Raw genomic sequence first — 14527 nt, 5'->3', positions numbered from 1 at the left:
AACAACTTGCCGCAGGTGGGAACCGAACCCACAACCTTCGCATGTCGCGTGCGATGCTCTACCAATTAAGCTACCGCGGCGGCGATTCCCCATCCACTTTCTTGGGTATTTATGTGTACTAGTAGAACCCTGGGAGTGTTAGCCAGCGCCCCCACTCACAGACCTTGGCGGCGGACGTGGAACGTCTTTTTCGTTCCACGTCCGCCGCCAAGGTCTGTGAGTGGGGGCGCTGGCTAACACTCCCAGTGTTCTACTAGTACACGTAAATACCCAAGAAAGTGGATGGGGAAACGCCGCCGCGGTAGCTTAATTGGTAGAGCATCGCACGCGACATGCGAAGGTTGTGGGTTCGGTTCCCACCTGCGGCAAGTTGTTTTTTCATCCACTTTAATTTTTCCATTAATTTATCATTACTTTAGTTCATTTATTAAGCACATGCAATTTCCCCTATGTTGTACTTGGTGTCAGTGTTTGTTGGCTTCTCATTATATGACTGTATATATATATATATATATATATATATATATATATATATATATATATATATATATATATATATATATATATATATATATATATATATATAGGCAAAGAGGGTTTCTTCAGGCTACCTTTCAAACGTAAAAAACTTGAGTGGTGCTACAAGGTAAACAGAACAAGTATTTAATTTCGACAGTTTCGATCGGTGGACCGATCTTCGTCAGGGTTTACAAAAAAATGGCAGTTCGGCCGTGGTAGGGAAGACACCAGACCGGGTACCCGGTCGTTCTTACATACATCAAACCGAGAGGAACAGTTGTGACAGTGATTGATTTTCGGCGCCTTGGCAGATTTACAGCGGCCTTTGGCAGCTATGCAGGGCAAGAGGAAGGCGGAGTCACATGTATGTAGAGCAAGGAGGTAAGTGAGGGGAAAAAAAAGGAAAAAGGAAGAAAGCAAGAAAACGGAAAGAAAAAGAAAAAAGCACTCAGGAGGAGGGAGACGTAAGTAAGACGGAGAGGGAGGGGGGCGGGAAGTAGCGGCAGCTAGGTTCCCGTGCACCCGAGACAAGGAGGGAGCAAGCGGTCGCTCCGCAGCTCCAGTGCGTGGGCTGTCGTTGTAGTGGGAGCGGGTGGCGGGGGGCACAATAGAGAAGGGGCCCAGAAGGAAGACAGAAGAGCGGCAACTTCTAGAAAGAAACACAGTGTCACAGTACAAATATACAAGGCACGGCCCGTTCCGGCAGCTTTGTGGTCCAGCTACGGTGCGAAAGAAAAAAAAATAGTTCCAAAAAAGAATATATGCATGGGATTCGCAAAGCAAGTGCGCCCATGGGCTTAGATTTAGGGAGTCGAGTTAAATAGCCTCCTTGTGGTCAAATTTTTGAACGTTTAACAGACAACTGACATCAAGTCAGCACGTGCGTATTTCAGGAAGGGCAATAGGTCACTTCGAATGACCACTTCAGTGGCAGGGTCCAGGGAACTGAATTTATTGGTTTTCCGCTCGCCCCCTTGAGGCGCATGCGGAGGGGTGAGCAAGCAGTGAATAGCCAGCGTCTCAATTTTAAAATACATAGAATGTATTCGCGTTTCCCACGCGCTTTCACGGCATATCCCGGAGGCACGTCATCCGCCCCGGACTCTCATTAATTCCTTTAGTGTACGTTCCAAATTTATGGATGAAAAAAGATTCTCTCTGCTCGCGTGCACGGGTGTGTTGGAAACCAGATTGCAAGAGCACAACGCTCACGCGTTCAAAGGAGTGATCCGGCAGCCGAACGTGCCTGGAGAAGGGTAAATTGGGGAGACTTTTCACATGCGCGCGGTGATTGTTAAACCGCAGGCGAAAAGGGGTCTCTGTTTGGCCGATATATTCCTGCTTACACACCTCGCATCGAATTTTGTACACGACGTTAGTGGAATCACAGTCAAGATTTTCGGTAATTTTATATACGAAGGGCGAGTTCGATGCTTCAGCCGTGTCCACAAAATCCACAAAATAAACAATCCCGGTCGGCCTATCGTTTCCAGTAATGGAACAGTGACTGAGAAAATATCCAGCTTTATTGACAGTCTCATTAAGGACATCCCATCTTCATTTCCCTCGTACATTAAAGACACAAATCATTTCCTTCGGGAGGTATCAAACCTGACGGTACCGGCGGGGGGTTACTTGGTCACTATGGATGTCGCATCTTTGTACACCAACATACCTCACGCCGAGGGCATAGCATCCGCAGTTTCAGCTTACGCCGACTCCAGCCAACCTAGGCAATTAGATAAAGACACAGTTGAGACTCTTTTAAATCTAGTACTGAAATATAATCACTTTGAGTTCGAGGACAAGCATTATTTGCAAACCAGTGGAACCGCCATGGGAACGAAGATGGCGCCAAATTATGCAAATATCTTTATGGCATCTTTAGAAATACCGTTCCTCGCAAACTCGGCCATAAAACCAATATTTTATAAGCGATTCCTGGATGACATTTTCTTTGTGTGGGCTGACAATGAACAAAGTCTCTTAAACTTCATTTCCAATTTCAATTCTCTGCACCCGTCAATCTGCTTTACGCACAACTTCTCCCAAAATAGTATTCACTTCCTCGACGTCACTCTGTCACTGAGTGGCGGTCGCATTTCCACGTCCCTATACAAAAAGCCGACAGATCGTCAGCAATATCTGCATTTTTATAGTAGCCACCCCCATCACTGCAAAACAGGCATTCCCTACTCCCAGGCCCACAGATACAGAAGAGTCTGTTCCGAATCTGCGCAATTTGAGCGACACGCGGAGGAACTGAAATCTGCTCTCATACGCCAAAAATATCCTCCGAAAATAGTAGACGATGCCATTGAACGCGCCCGGAGCTTAGATCGAGCACAGATAATGGGAGAAAAGGTTAGCAATACTAATACACAATCAGATCCAAACTTGGTCCTCACATACACCACCGGTGCTCCGCGGGTCAATGCCATTCTCACCCGCCATTTTAATATCATGAAACAGAGCATCCGACTCGCTACTATCTTCAAGCAGCCGCCTCGGGTTGTGTATAGAAGAAACAAAAATTTAAGGGATTTGTTAGTCAGGGCGAGGACAAAGAAGTCAAACACGCCCAAGGGCTGTCGACCGTGTGGGAAACCTCGTTGCAAGGTATGCCGTCACATGACAACAGCAGACACGGCTGAAGCATCGAACTCGCCCTTCGTATATAAAATTACCGAAAATCTTGACTGTGATTCCACTAACGTCGTGTACAAAATTCGATGCGAGGTGTGTAAGCAGGAATATATCGGCCAAACAGAGACCCCTTTTCGCCTGCGGTTTAACAATCACCGCGCGCATGTGAAAAGTCTCCCAAATTTACCCTTCTCCAGGCACGTTCGGCTGCCGGATCACTCCTTTGAACGCGTGAGCGTTGTGCTCTTGCAATCTGGTTTCCAACACACCCGTACACGCGAGCAGAGAGAATCTTTTTATGCGAAGCATATTACGAGGGCTCAACCCAGCTCCTCAGGCGCGGCGGTGACCATGAAATCACGTGACACCGTGACGTCACGACAGAGGAGAAGTGGCTTTGGCTCAACTCTTGCAAGACGGGCTGGGTGGGAATCGAACCAGGGTCTCCGGAGTGTGGGACGGAGACGCTACCACTGAGCCACGAGTACAACGCTTCAAAGCGGTACAAAAGCGCCTCTAGTGAATGCGGTGTTGCCTTAGAAACGCGCTGTTTCTAAGGCGTGCGTCTCTTGCTCAGGCGCACATTTCGTTGCCGCGCCGAACGCTGCTTTGCTCGACGCTCACCGCGTCCAATGCGGGGCGCGTAGTCGCTGCCCTGTAGCCCATTGTCTTACACCCCTTGGCGGGTCGACGGGAACGCTGTCGCGTTCCACTCTTGAAGGCGAAGAAGTAATGCATGAGTTGTTTCTTCGTCTAGCCGAACCAAATATAGCCAAGCAACAGCAGTTCACCAGGCTAAACAGTGGTTCAACAACTAAAATAAAGGCTAGTATGCTTCGCATCCTGGGCTTAACCTTACCTAAGCCACAGCCATTTTTTCATCCATAAATTTGGAACGTACACTAAAGGAACTAATGAGAGTCCGGGGCGGATGACGTGCCTCCGGGATATGCCGTGAAAGCGCGTGGGAAACGCGAATACATTCTATGTATTCTAAAATTGAGACGCTGGCTATTCACTGCTTGCTCACCCCTCCGCATGCGCCTCAAGGGGGCGAGCGGAAAACCAATAAATTCAGTTCCCTGGACCCTGCCACTGAAGTGGTCATTCGAAGTGACCTATTGCCCTTCCTGAAATACGCACGTGCTGACTTGATGTCAGTTGTCTGTTAAACGTTCAAAAATTTGACCACAAGGAGGCTATTTAACTCGACTCCCTAAATCTAAGCCCATGGGCGCACTTGCTTTGCGAATCCCATGCATATATTCTTTTTTGGAACTATTTTTTTTTCTTTCGCACCGTAGCTGGACCACAAAGCTGCCGGAACGGGCCGTGCCTTGTATATTTGTACTGTGACAGTGTGTTTCTTTCTAGAAGTTGCAGCTCTTCTGTCTTCCTTCTGGGCCCCTTCTCTATTGTGCCCCCCGCCACCCGCTCCCACTACAACGGCAGCCCACGCACTGGAGCTGCGAAGCGACCGCTTTCTCCCTCCTTGTCTCGGGTGCACGGGAACCTAGCTGCCGCTACTTCCCGCCCCCCTCCCTCTCCGTCTTACTTACGTCTCCCTCCTCCTGAGTGCTTTTTTCTTTTTCTTTCCGTTTTCTTGCTTTCTTCCTTTTTCCTTTTTTTCCCTCACTTACCTCCTTGCTCTACATACATGTGACTCCGCCTTCCTCTTGCCCTGCATAGCTGCCAAAGGCCGCTGTAAATCTGCCAAGGCGCCGAAAATCAATCACTGTCACAACTGTTCCTCGCGGTTTGATGTATGTAAGAACGACCGGGTACCCGGTCTGGTGTCTTCTCTACCACGGCCGAACTGCCATTTTTTTGTAAACCCTGACGAAGATCGGTCCACCGATCGAAACTGTCGAAATTAAATACTTGTTCTGTTTACCTTGTAGCACCACTCAAGTTTATATATATATATATATATATATATATATATGTGTGTGTGTATGTCAATGAACGTGACGCCAGGAAACCAATGGGTTCGGCTTTATGAGTGACATCATGAGAAGCCGACAAACAATGACACAAAGAACAGCATCAGGCAAATTATTTGTAGTTCTAGTAGAAGTACTGAAACGACAAATTAATTGAAGGAAATTTGGGTGAAGAAACAGCTGCGGGGAGGTTGTATACGAACCCACGCCATGGCGTTACGTGTGCGATGCTCTTACCAATTGAGCTCCTGCAGTGCCGCTGTCCCATTCACTTTCGTGGATATTTCATATCTGTAATTACATTGAAGAGCACAAAAGGCGGGGACAAAGAAATGAAGTAGACAGGATGGCAAGGGCCGTCCTGTCTGTTATATATATTTATTTATTTAAAAATACCTTACAGCCCTCAAAGTGAGGCATCGAGTAAGGGGGCAGTACATAGAAAATTCATAGAATACAAGACATCTAAAAACCGTATCTATTTAGAACCTACAACCGCAAGCGCAACCGAGATGAAAAAGAATTATTTAGTTCCCGATTCGCTAGGGAAAAGAAGAAAACATAATATAATAACAAGGAATAAATCACACAGAGTGTCTTCAGTGAAGTCGTGTAATTAACATGGGAGTGTTAAACAGTAATAATGAAAAAAGAATGACAGAAATGTTACGGACGCGACATTCCAACGGAACGGTAAACCACAGCGACATAACCGTAATAATGAGACAATAAGCTGTAAAAGATAGTGCAACTATAGAAAGCATTGAGCAACAAACGTAAAACTTCTCATTTCTTTAGTCATATATATATATATATATATATATATATATATATATATATATATATATATATATATATATATATATATATATATATCTTCCCGTTGTGCGACACAAACCGAGAAGCACAAAATGACACCCGCGCGCGGCAACATTGCAGAAAAGGCGGCGACCAGAAAGGCTGTGCTGATGCCATATATACACGCAGTTTCGCATGAATTGAATGAAATCGGACGTAAGCATGAGTTGGACGTTGTTTTCAAACCCCTATGTAAACTGCACAGGTTGTGCTCTCTAGCACGTGATCAAAGCAAATGGAAAAAGGCTAGACATGCACGTGGGAAAAGATGTGTAAAGCCTGCTGTGACTTGCGCTGCTAAAGCTGTTTACAAGATTCTGCAAAGCTGTGGTAAAGTTTACATTTGCCAAACGGCTCGATGTTTAGGCGAGCGACTAAGGAAGCACTCATCGTCTTTGAAAGCTGTAGCGTGTGGTATTCATATACCTGCGCACAATAACGACTTCTATTGCACCGTGACTTTGACGATGCAACGATTGTGATCAAATCTTGTGGTAGGACTGGTTTGGTGGACTGGTAGACTGGCTTAGTTTGACGGTGAGAGCACGGTCTAAGCTACAGGCGACTGATGCGCTGTATTAATATTTGGTGACGGCGCAACGGCGCTGGATTTTTTGGGCGTATATTATGGTATAGTCAGAGCCATTGCTTCCTCCTAGCCCGCAAACGGTGCTGCGAGCTGAATGCACAGTCACTGCTAAGTGAAGTGAGGTTCTGGGGTTTTACGTACTCAAACCTCAATACGATTATGAGGCACGCCGTAGTGTTGGGAATCCGAATCAATTAATTACAGCGGGAGACTGCTTCTTTAACATGCGCCAAATGCCCGGTGCACGAACGTTCTTGCACTTCGCCTTCATTAAAATTGGGCCGCCGCGGCCGGAATTCGGTGCTGCGTCCTCGCGCTTAGGCGCAACTCCATAGATACTACGCCACCATGGCGGACACCGCCATTGCTGTTGCGCTCTTGGCGCGATGGCTAAAGAACGGCGTACGAAAAACCCAGCTTAATGAATTTCCCAACACGTGTTCTTACGCACTGCTCTTAGGATTTTTTGGTCAAATGGGATAATAGAAGCTTTGTTTCTATCACTCTGCAGCTGTAGTTTATTGCTAACACTGCAATTCATCGGCTGGTTGTTCGCGATAACAGCTCCCTTGAACATATTTTTTTTTATGTTGCCAATATGAGCCCAGCGGCCACATAGTTAAGACATCATCAGGCTTACTCATAGCTGAACCTGATGTATTTTACTAATAGCCTCTCTCTTTCTTTTTGTGGGTGCTGTATTTAAATTTTTGTTCAAGCTTGATTCCGTCGATTTTCGGCCAAACATCTCCAGCTTGTGAATACCAACCTGTATGACTTCTGTAGGAAAATTGTCATTTTATGACCATCAATACAGCAAATTGATTAGACTTTACTGCTAAGGAAGCATGTGTAATGGATAGTTTTACTGAGCAATAACGAATCCACTGTGTGTTTCCGTGTTCCCGGAATGGAGGGCAATGAGAGAAATAAATATATTTCACAGCCAGCCTTCTACTTGAGCAGAGTGCGCTTTCTAAATTCGAGAGAGCGTTATCGCAGAACTCCGAGGGAAAGGTATGAGCGCCACAATAAAGTGAATTTCGAACAGATTTCTTTTCAATTCTTTTTCAATTGTTGCGACCAGCTGCAATCGAAAACTTGGGCAGCAATACTGTGGTTAGGAGCTCTATGGGTACTATATTATTTAAAAGAAGTTGGATCGGACAGTGCTTGAAAATAGCCATTACGTCTGTATAACGTAGTTAACAAAGCATAGCGATTACTCATATACCACAGCTTTTCAAGCACTTCAATGGCCATGAGACGTGCTGCATGGCTGAAATTTAAATATTTTTTGCTCTACCAGACTTTTTTAGAAACTTGTTTGCACAGCTTTCCTAACGCACGAGATATTTCAGGCTACTGCATTGTGCAGAGCATGCTTTGTCTTACACAGACTCGGAATCTGTTGGTCCCCTTCTATAGCTGTTGAAAACTTGACTCTTCTACCAAAGGCCTTAGCAACATAGTACGATGTGCGAAAAAAAAGTACTTTTTTTGACGCTGCATTCTAGCATGGTGGAAGAGCTGGTTAGTGTTTTGAGTGTTTGATAAATGAACTCTGGAGTGCTGCTCGTTAACGGCTGCTCGGTATAACTGACCCATTATAACATAGCCTAGCAAAGTGCCTTTTGAGGTCTTGTCACGTGTTTGCGCCGGCATTATTGCATTTGCGGTGGTTTAAGAGGAATGCTGCATACGGCACGTGGCGCCTTGAAATCTTACGTCACACTGGTAGTGTGACACTTATCACAACTCTAAATCGCTTTCCCCACAATAAGTAAGGTCGCAGAGTGCGATGAAGTCGGCGTATATTTTGACCACCCAGATGTAGCTTCCCTTGAAGTACTTGCTGAAAAACGACCAACGCAAGAAACAGTCATTTGTTTTTCTTCTCAAATTAATTATGCAGAGAGGCGGAAGGTGGAAGAGGTTTTTGGGAAGGCTGCAAATTTGTAGCTTCGTGCTACTCTTGGTTAGACCACAGAACTTACCGCTCATAAAACTGCAGATTTCCGAATGCCTGATTTGCCATATTCAGGGAGCCCCGCTTTATAGTGTTGATAAATTCGTGCTTATCCTGCACTCGTCTAGTTTCACGGTCGGTAAAGATGGTAGGGCGACTGCAAGGAGCGGTGTTGGTCTTGAGTATTGATTTGCAAAGTTTTCGTTCGGAGGAAATACTTTCAGGGTCCAAAGTTACATGTTTGACATGCGTATTCCACGAAAGATCACAAGAAATGTGAACATGCACCAAGGTATTTATAACAAAGGAGTGGAGGAACATGGCAAGACGTGCAGCTAAGAACAGAATATTACAAGGCATGTTGTAAAGCGATCTTGAACTCGTTGTCATCAGTTATGCTTGCGATTAAGAAGGGAAAGTGGTTCCATGCGATGCTTGTTCGGAGAACAGAGAAAGTAATTACACAACTTTGAGCGACAAGACGGCAGACCCACCTTGAAGCGATTATTGGACGCTGAAGATATATAATGAGGTGGATGAAACAGGACGCCCTTGAAGTCGTTATCAGAATAGATTTTGCGAAAAAGATTAAGGCGAGGCGACTTTCGAGGCAACCAAAGGTCAGGCAAGTTTAGGATTTTCTTGGGAGTACTTGTGTTCCAAGGTACTTGTGTTTCTTGGCTATAGTTATTTGGGTGTCACCAATGGTGTAGGAAAAGCCCGATATATTTTGTTTACATGTTATACTTAGCAAAGCTAGTTTTTTTTTCTTACATTTAAAGTCATTTGTCATTTCGCACATCATTCTTATACTGCTATTAAGGCATTGTTGAGGACACTATGAAAGGAATTAAGGAGAGTTAATTTCTTTATAAATGGTGCAATCATCAGCGAAAAGCTTTCTGTTAGCGCTGATGGATGAGGGTAGATTATTAACAAAAATTCCCAATAATATGGGAGCCAGGACACTGCCCTGCAGTACTCCTGATGTAACTTCTGTCACTTCAAACTTCTGCTCATTTATATTTACAAATTGTGCCGGCTTGGTAAAGCAAACGCTAATCCAGTCTTTAATTTGTCTTTTACCTATTATCACCTGTAATTTTTTTATTAGTTTTCGATGTGATACCCGGTCAATTGCTTTAGAAAAGTCACGTGAGATAAGATCGGTTTGCTTTTGTTCGTCGACAGCGAAGGAGATATCGTGCAATAATTCAAATCATTTTGTAACTATGGAAATATCTTTACGAAACGCTTGTTGAGGTATTGACAAAATGTGTTCGTTTTCAAGGCAATTAGTGATGTGTTTATGAATATTGACACGTGTACTTGTCTTTATCGGGCGACAAGTATTGTCGCCTAACAAATGTTATCGCACAGCGCGGGACGCGCCTGCATGTGTCCGAAGTTTCTGGAAAGTTATCGATGCTTCTATCCGCTGTCTGTTGTCGCCGAACGTTGTGTTATCTGATTTCATCGCTTGACACGAATGGTGTAGAACATTTTAGAAGGCATGCGGGTCCCAACGTTTAATCTGGAACATTCGATGATTGCTGTATAAAAGCCGACGCGCTTGACCCGCTGATCAGATTTTCGACGATCGCCGAGCGTGTTCGCCGCCATCGTTGCGCTTTAAGTGTAACCTGTTTTGTGGGCACAGGTTCGCCCAATAAAAGCTAGTTTTGTCTTTCACAGTACTGCTACTGTGTTCTTTAACGTCACTACCACGTGACATCTGGTGGAGGTGCTGGGTTACGACATCACTGTAACCTACAAGTCCGGACGAAAACACTCCGATGCCGATTGCCTATCACGCGCCCCCATTGACCCGCCGCCGCAAGATGACGAAGATGACGACGCCTTCCTTGGCATGATAAGCGCGGAAGACTTCGCTGAACAGCAACGGGCAGACCCGGAGCTAAAAGGCCTGGTGGAATATTTGGAAGGGCACACCGACGTTGTTCCCAGGGCATTTAAGCGCGGATTATCTTCCTTCACGCTTCAAAACAATCTCCTCGTGAAGAAGAACTTTTCACCAGTCCGCGCCAACTACCTTCTTGTTGTCCCGTCAGGACTTCGTCCAGAAGTATTGCACGCCCTACATGACGATCCGACCGCTGGACACCTCGGTTTTTCCCGGACACTATCGAGGATACAAGAAAAGTATTATTGGCCGCGCCTGACCGCCGACGTCGCCCGTTATGTCAGAACATGCCGAGACTGTCAGCGACGCAAGACACCGCCAACAAGGCCAGCCGGATTACTACAGCCAATCGACCCTCCTTGCCGACCATTCCAGCAGATCGGGATGGACTTGCTGGGACCCTTTCCGACGTCAACAACCGGAAATAAGTGGATCGTCGTGGCGACAGACTACCTTACCCGCTTCGCTGAAACTAAAGCACTGCCGAAAGGTAGCGCAGCCGAAGTGGCAAAATTCTTTGTCGAAAACATCCTGCTTCGACACGGCGCCCCAGAAGTCCTCATCACCGACAGAGGAATGGCCTTTACAGCAGAGCTCACCCAAGCCATTCTGAAATACAGTCAGACAAGGCACAGGAGGACCACGGCCTACCACCCGCAGACGAATGGTCTTACGGAGCGGCTGAATAAGACCCTCGCCGACATGCTAGCGATGTACGTCGACGTCGAACACAAGACCTGGGATGCCGTCCTGCCGTACGTAACATTCGCTTACAACACGGCGGTGCAAGAAACAACACAGATCACGCCGTTTAAGCTGGTTTACGGCAGGAACCCGACGACGACGCTCGACGCCATGCTGCCCCACGTCACTGACGAAGAGAATGTTGACGTCGCTAGCTATCTCCAGCGCGCCGAAGAAGCCCGACAGCTCGCCCGCCTACGGATCAAGAACCAACAGAGGACCGACAGCCGACACTACAACCTCCGACGACGCTTTGTTGAGTACCAGCCCCGCGACCGTGTTTGGGTTTGGACACCGATACGCCGACGAGGACTCAGTGAGAAACTACTCCGACGCTATTTCGGACCCTACAAGGTCATCCGACGTATTGGCGCTCTGGACTATGAGGTCGTGCCAGACGGCATTTCGCATTCACAGCGACGTCGCGCACGACCTGAAGTGGTCCACGTGGTGCGTCTTAAACCATTTTACGGACGCTAACGAACTTTCCTTATTTTGTTTTTTTTTCTTTGCTATGAGTGCTTACTTATTACTTTCGTTTGTTTGCAGCATCGGGTCGATGCTTTTTAAGAGGGGGGTATTGACACGTGTACTTGTCTTTATCGGGCGACAAGTATTGTCGCCTAAGAAATGTTATCGCACAGCGCGGGACGCGCCTGCATGTGTCCGAAGTTTCCGGAAAGTTATCGATGCTTCTATCCGCTGTCTGTTGTCGCCGAACGTTGTGTTATCTGATTTCATCGCTTGACACGAATGGTGTAGAACATTTTAGAAGGCATGCGGGTCCCAACGTTTAATCTGGAACATTCGATGATTGCTGTATAAAAGCCGACGCGCTTGACCCGCTGATCAGATTTTCGACGATCGCCGAGCGTGTTCGCCGCCATCGTTGCGCTTTAAGTGTAACCTGTTTTGTGGGCACAGGTTCGCCCAATAAAAGCTAGTTTTGTCTTTCACAGTACTGCTACTGTGTTCTTTACCGTCACCACCACGTGACAATATTGTGCTTGGTAATGATATTGGGCGGTATAAGGCCACATTAGATTCACCGCCCGACTTGTGAAGGGCAAGGTACTTGAAGTTAAGAACATGTTGAAGATTACATGCACATATTTGGCTACCCATTCGGCGTAGCGGGTGAGAGAAACACATTCGCTATGTTATCAGGCCATGGTTGCTTTTTTATGTTTGTTTTCAACAAAGGATTAAAAATACCTGCTTCGTGTATGTGAAGAGGTTGTATGTAGTTGGCACTACGAATCTCAACAAGCGGTGGGACGTCGTTGTTTGTAGTGAAAACTGAGTTAAAGTAATTATTAAACAAGGCAGCTCTGTCTCTGCTTAATTTGGCGGACATTGTATTGTCTGTCCAATTTTTAGGATTTAAGTAGTTCCAAAATTTTTTGTGGTGCATCACTTAGAAAATTAGGCACTGTGAAAGAAACATATGATTTTTAGCAGCGCTTATTTAAGACCTCATTGAACTGATAGCTTTTGTAAGGTTACTTTTAGTTATAAGCTTCGGCATTCGGTTGGAAAATTTTCTGAGGTGCATTACTTTGTGTTTTGCGTGAATAATGTCGCGATTTTTCCATGCATTGATTTTTTGTGTTGGTTTTGATGGGTATGTAGTATGAAATGGAATGTACTGCAACTTCTTTAAATTTTTGTCACAACGATCCGACATCAGCATCTGGATACTCAAAGGTACTCAAATGAACTAAATTCGTGTCGTAGGTGGTCGTCTATGCTAATGCCATCAGCATTCTTGAAGGAGAAGAAAGTTAAAGCTGTTTTGGAGGGCTTTATACGATGACGCACCGGTGAACACAATGATATATTGTGGACCGATATACCGTCCATTAACTCAACGTTGGCATAAGCAGAGGGAATATGGTCTTGAACAAACACCACGTCAAGTATATTTGAGGAATGCAGCTGCACACGAGTGGACTGCTTAATAATTTGAGAGGGGTTAAATATTAGCAAAGTATCAAAAATTATGTCGGAAGAGGGTGACTGATGTTGCATAGGTAGCCAGTCGATATCAGGGTGGTTAAAATCACCGACCAGTCTAATCCTACTCGTAAGAACATGAAAGTGAAGGTAAGCGTACAAGGAACGTATAACATTGATGTTTGACGAGGGGCTCCGACAAACACAGCCAACAAGAACTTGACAAGAAGGGAAATGCATTTTACAAAAAATAGCGTCCACCCCTTAAACTTCAGAGAGCGGTGTGAAAGCCTTATCTTTTCTTATTAAAATGGCTACGCCTCTCCCAAGCGTAATTCTATATTTACGTAAGATTGCGTATTTAGCAGGCGTTATCTCGAAGTCCCTGTCGCCATTTGACAGCCATTGTTCGGTGGACGCCAAAAAGTCGGGTTCAGTGCTGAGTAAAAATGATTCTAGCCTGGTCATCTTTTGAAGAATGCTGCGGGGATTAGGCCCGTATTCAGAAATAGAACTTAAGTAGGGCGTCAATAAGTGCGGGAAAAGTACAAGTGTTAGGAAAGTTTTGGGCGATTTCTTCAGAAACGACACTTAAGTATCACTTTCGAAAGTAACGCTTTTCGAGTCAAGTATGTCGTCTGGTGTAGAGGATACGTAAATATTTGACGTGTACGATAGGTTCAATCGCAAAAAAATCATTTAAAAAATAATTTTTTGCAGCAGAGTAATGTGGATATAACTGTTGCAGTGCTTGCTCGCGCACTCTTTTGAGTAAAATACAAAGAACGGTTTGGTTTTAGCGCTTTACTCAAACTCGTCTGGCCACAAGTTCACGTTGGCTCTCGCAGCCACTGCGGTTCTGCGTGTCGGCCGTCCCGACTTTTTTTTTTTTTGCTGCTGAAAACTTGCGGTGTTGTTGCGCAGAGAGTGTGTGTGCGTTGCGTGTTTTCAACCCGCGCGGACGATGGAAAAAAGGAAAACAACCTTTTCCGAGGAAGAACGCGCCGTGCTCCTTGAGCTCGTTTCGCGCCATCGCAGCCTTTCGACAGTTAAAAACCTCCGCGTCATCACCTCCGGGACTACTGATGGGTACATGAGTGCGGTCAATGCACCCGCTCACACCAGGAAACCATGCGATGGCGTAGAACTCCTCCATTACTGATGCCAAATCATTACCATTTCGCAACTTCACGAGCTGCGGGAACAAAGTCTCGGCAATCATTCTTGACATTCGTGCAATGATTCCAGACACAGTTGCTTGCGAAACATTAACGAGGTTCCCGGTGACAATCTCAAATGTTCCGGCGCCGTAGAATCGCAGCACGATTAGAAGCTGGAGCAGCGGCGGTATGGGGTGACCGCGTTCATTGTCTGTGGGG

General features: G+C 45.8%; 1 protein-coding gene across 10 annotated transcripts in view; it reads right to left on the bottom strand.

The window, feature by feature from the left end:
• LOC135910324 (uncharacterized) overlaps positions 1-14527 on the bottom strand; it is a 312252-nt gene that overhangs the window by 172799 nt on the left and 124926 nt on the right. For 5 of the 10 annotated variants that reach the window (XM_070524262.1, XM_070524264.1, XM_070524263.1 and 2 more), the window contains exon 1: positions 8553-8614. The exons of the other annotated variants lie outside the window; for them this stretch is intronic. In XM_070524262.1, the coding sequence (XP_070380363.1) occupies positions 8553-8593 (41 nt within the window). In that variant the 5' untranslated portion in view covers positions 8594-8614. Of the gene's footprint in view, positions 1-8552; positions 8615-14527 lie in introns of those variants that run through there. 10 annotated transcript variants of the gene reach the window in all.

The sequence above is a fragment of the Dermacentor albipictus genome, chromosome 8 (assembly GCF_038994185.2).
Source record: "Dermacentor albipictus isolate Rhodes 1998 colony chromosome 8, USDA_Dalb.pri_finalv2, whole genome shotgun sequence".
Lineage (NCBI taxonomy): Eukaryota > Metazoa > Arthropoda > Arachnida > Ixodida > Ixodidae > Dermacentor > Dermacentor albipictus.
Note: the sequence above shows the minus strand (reverse complement) of the source record. Positions and strands in the feature narration are given on the sequence as shown.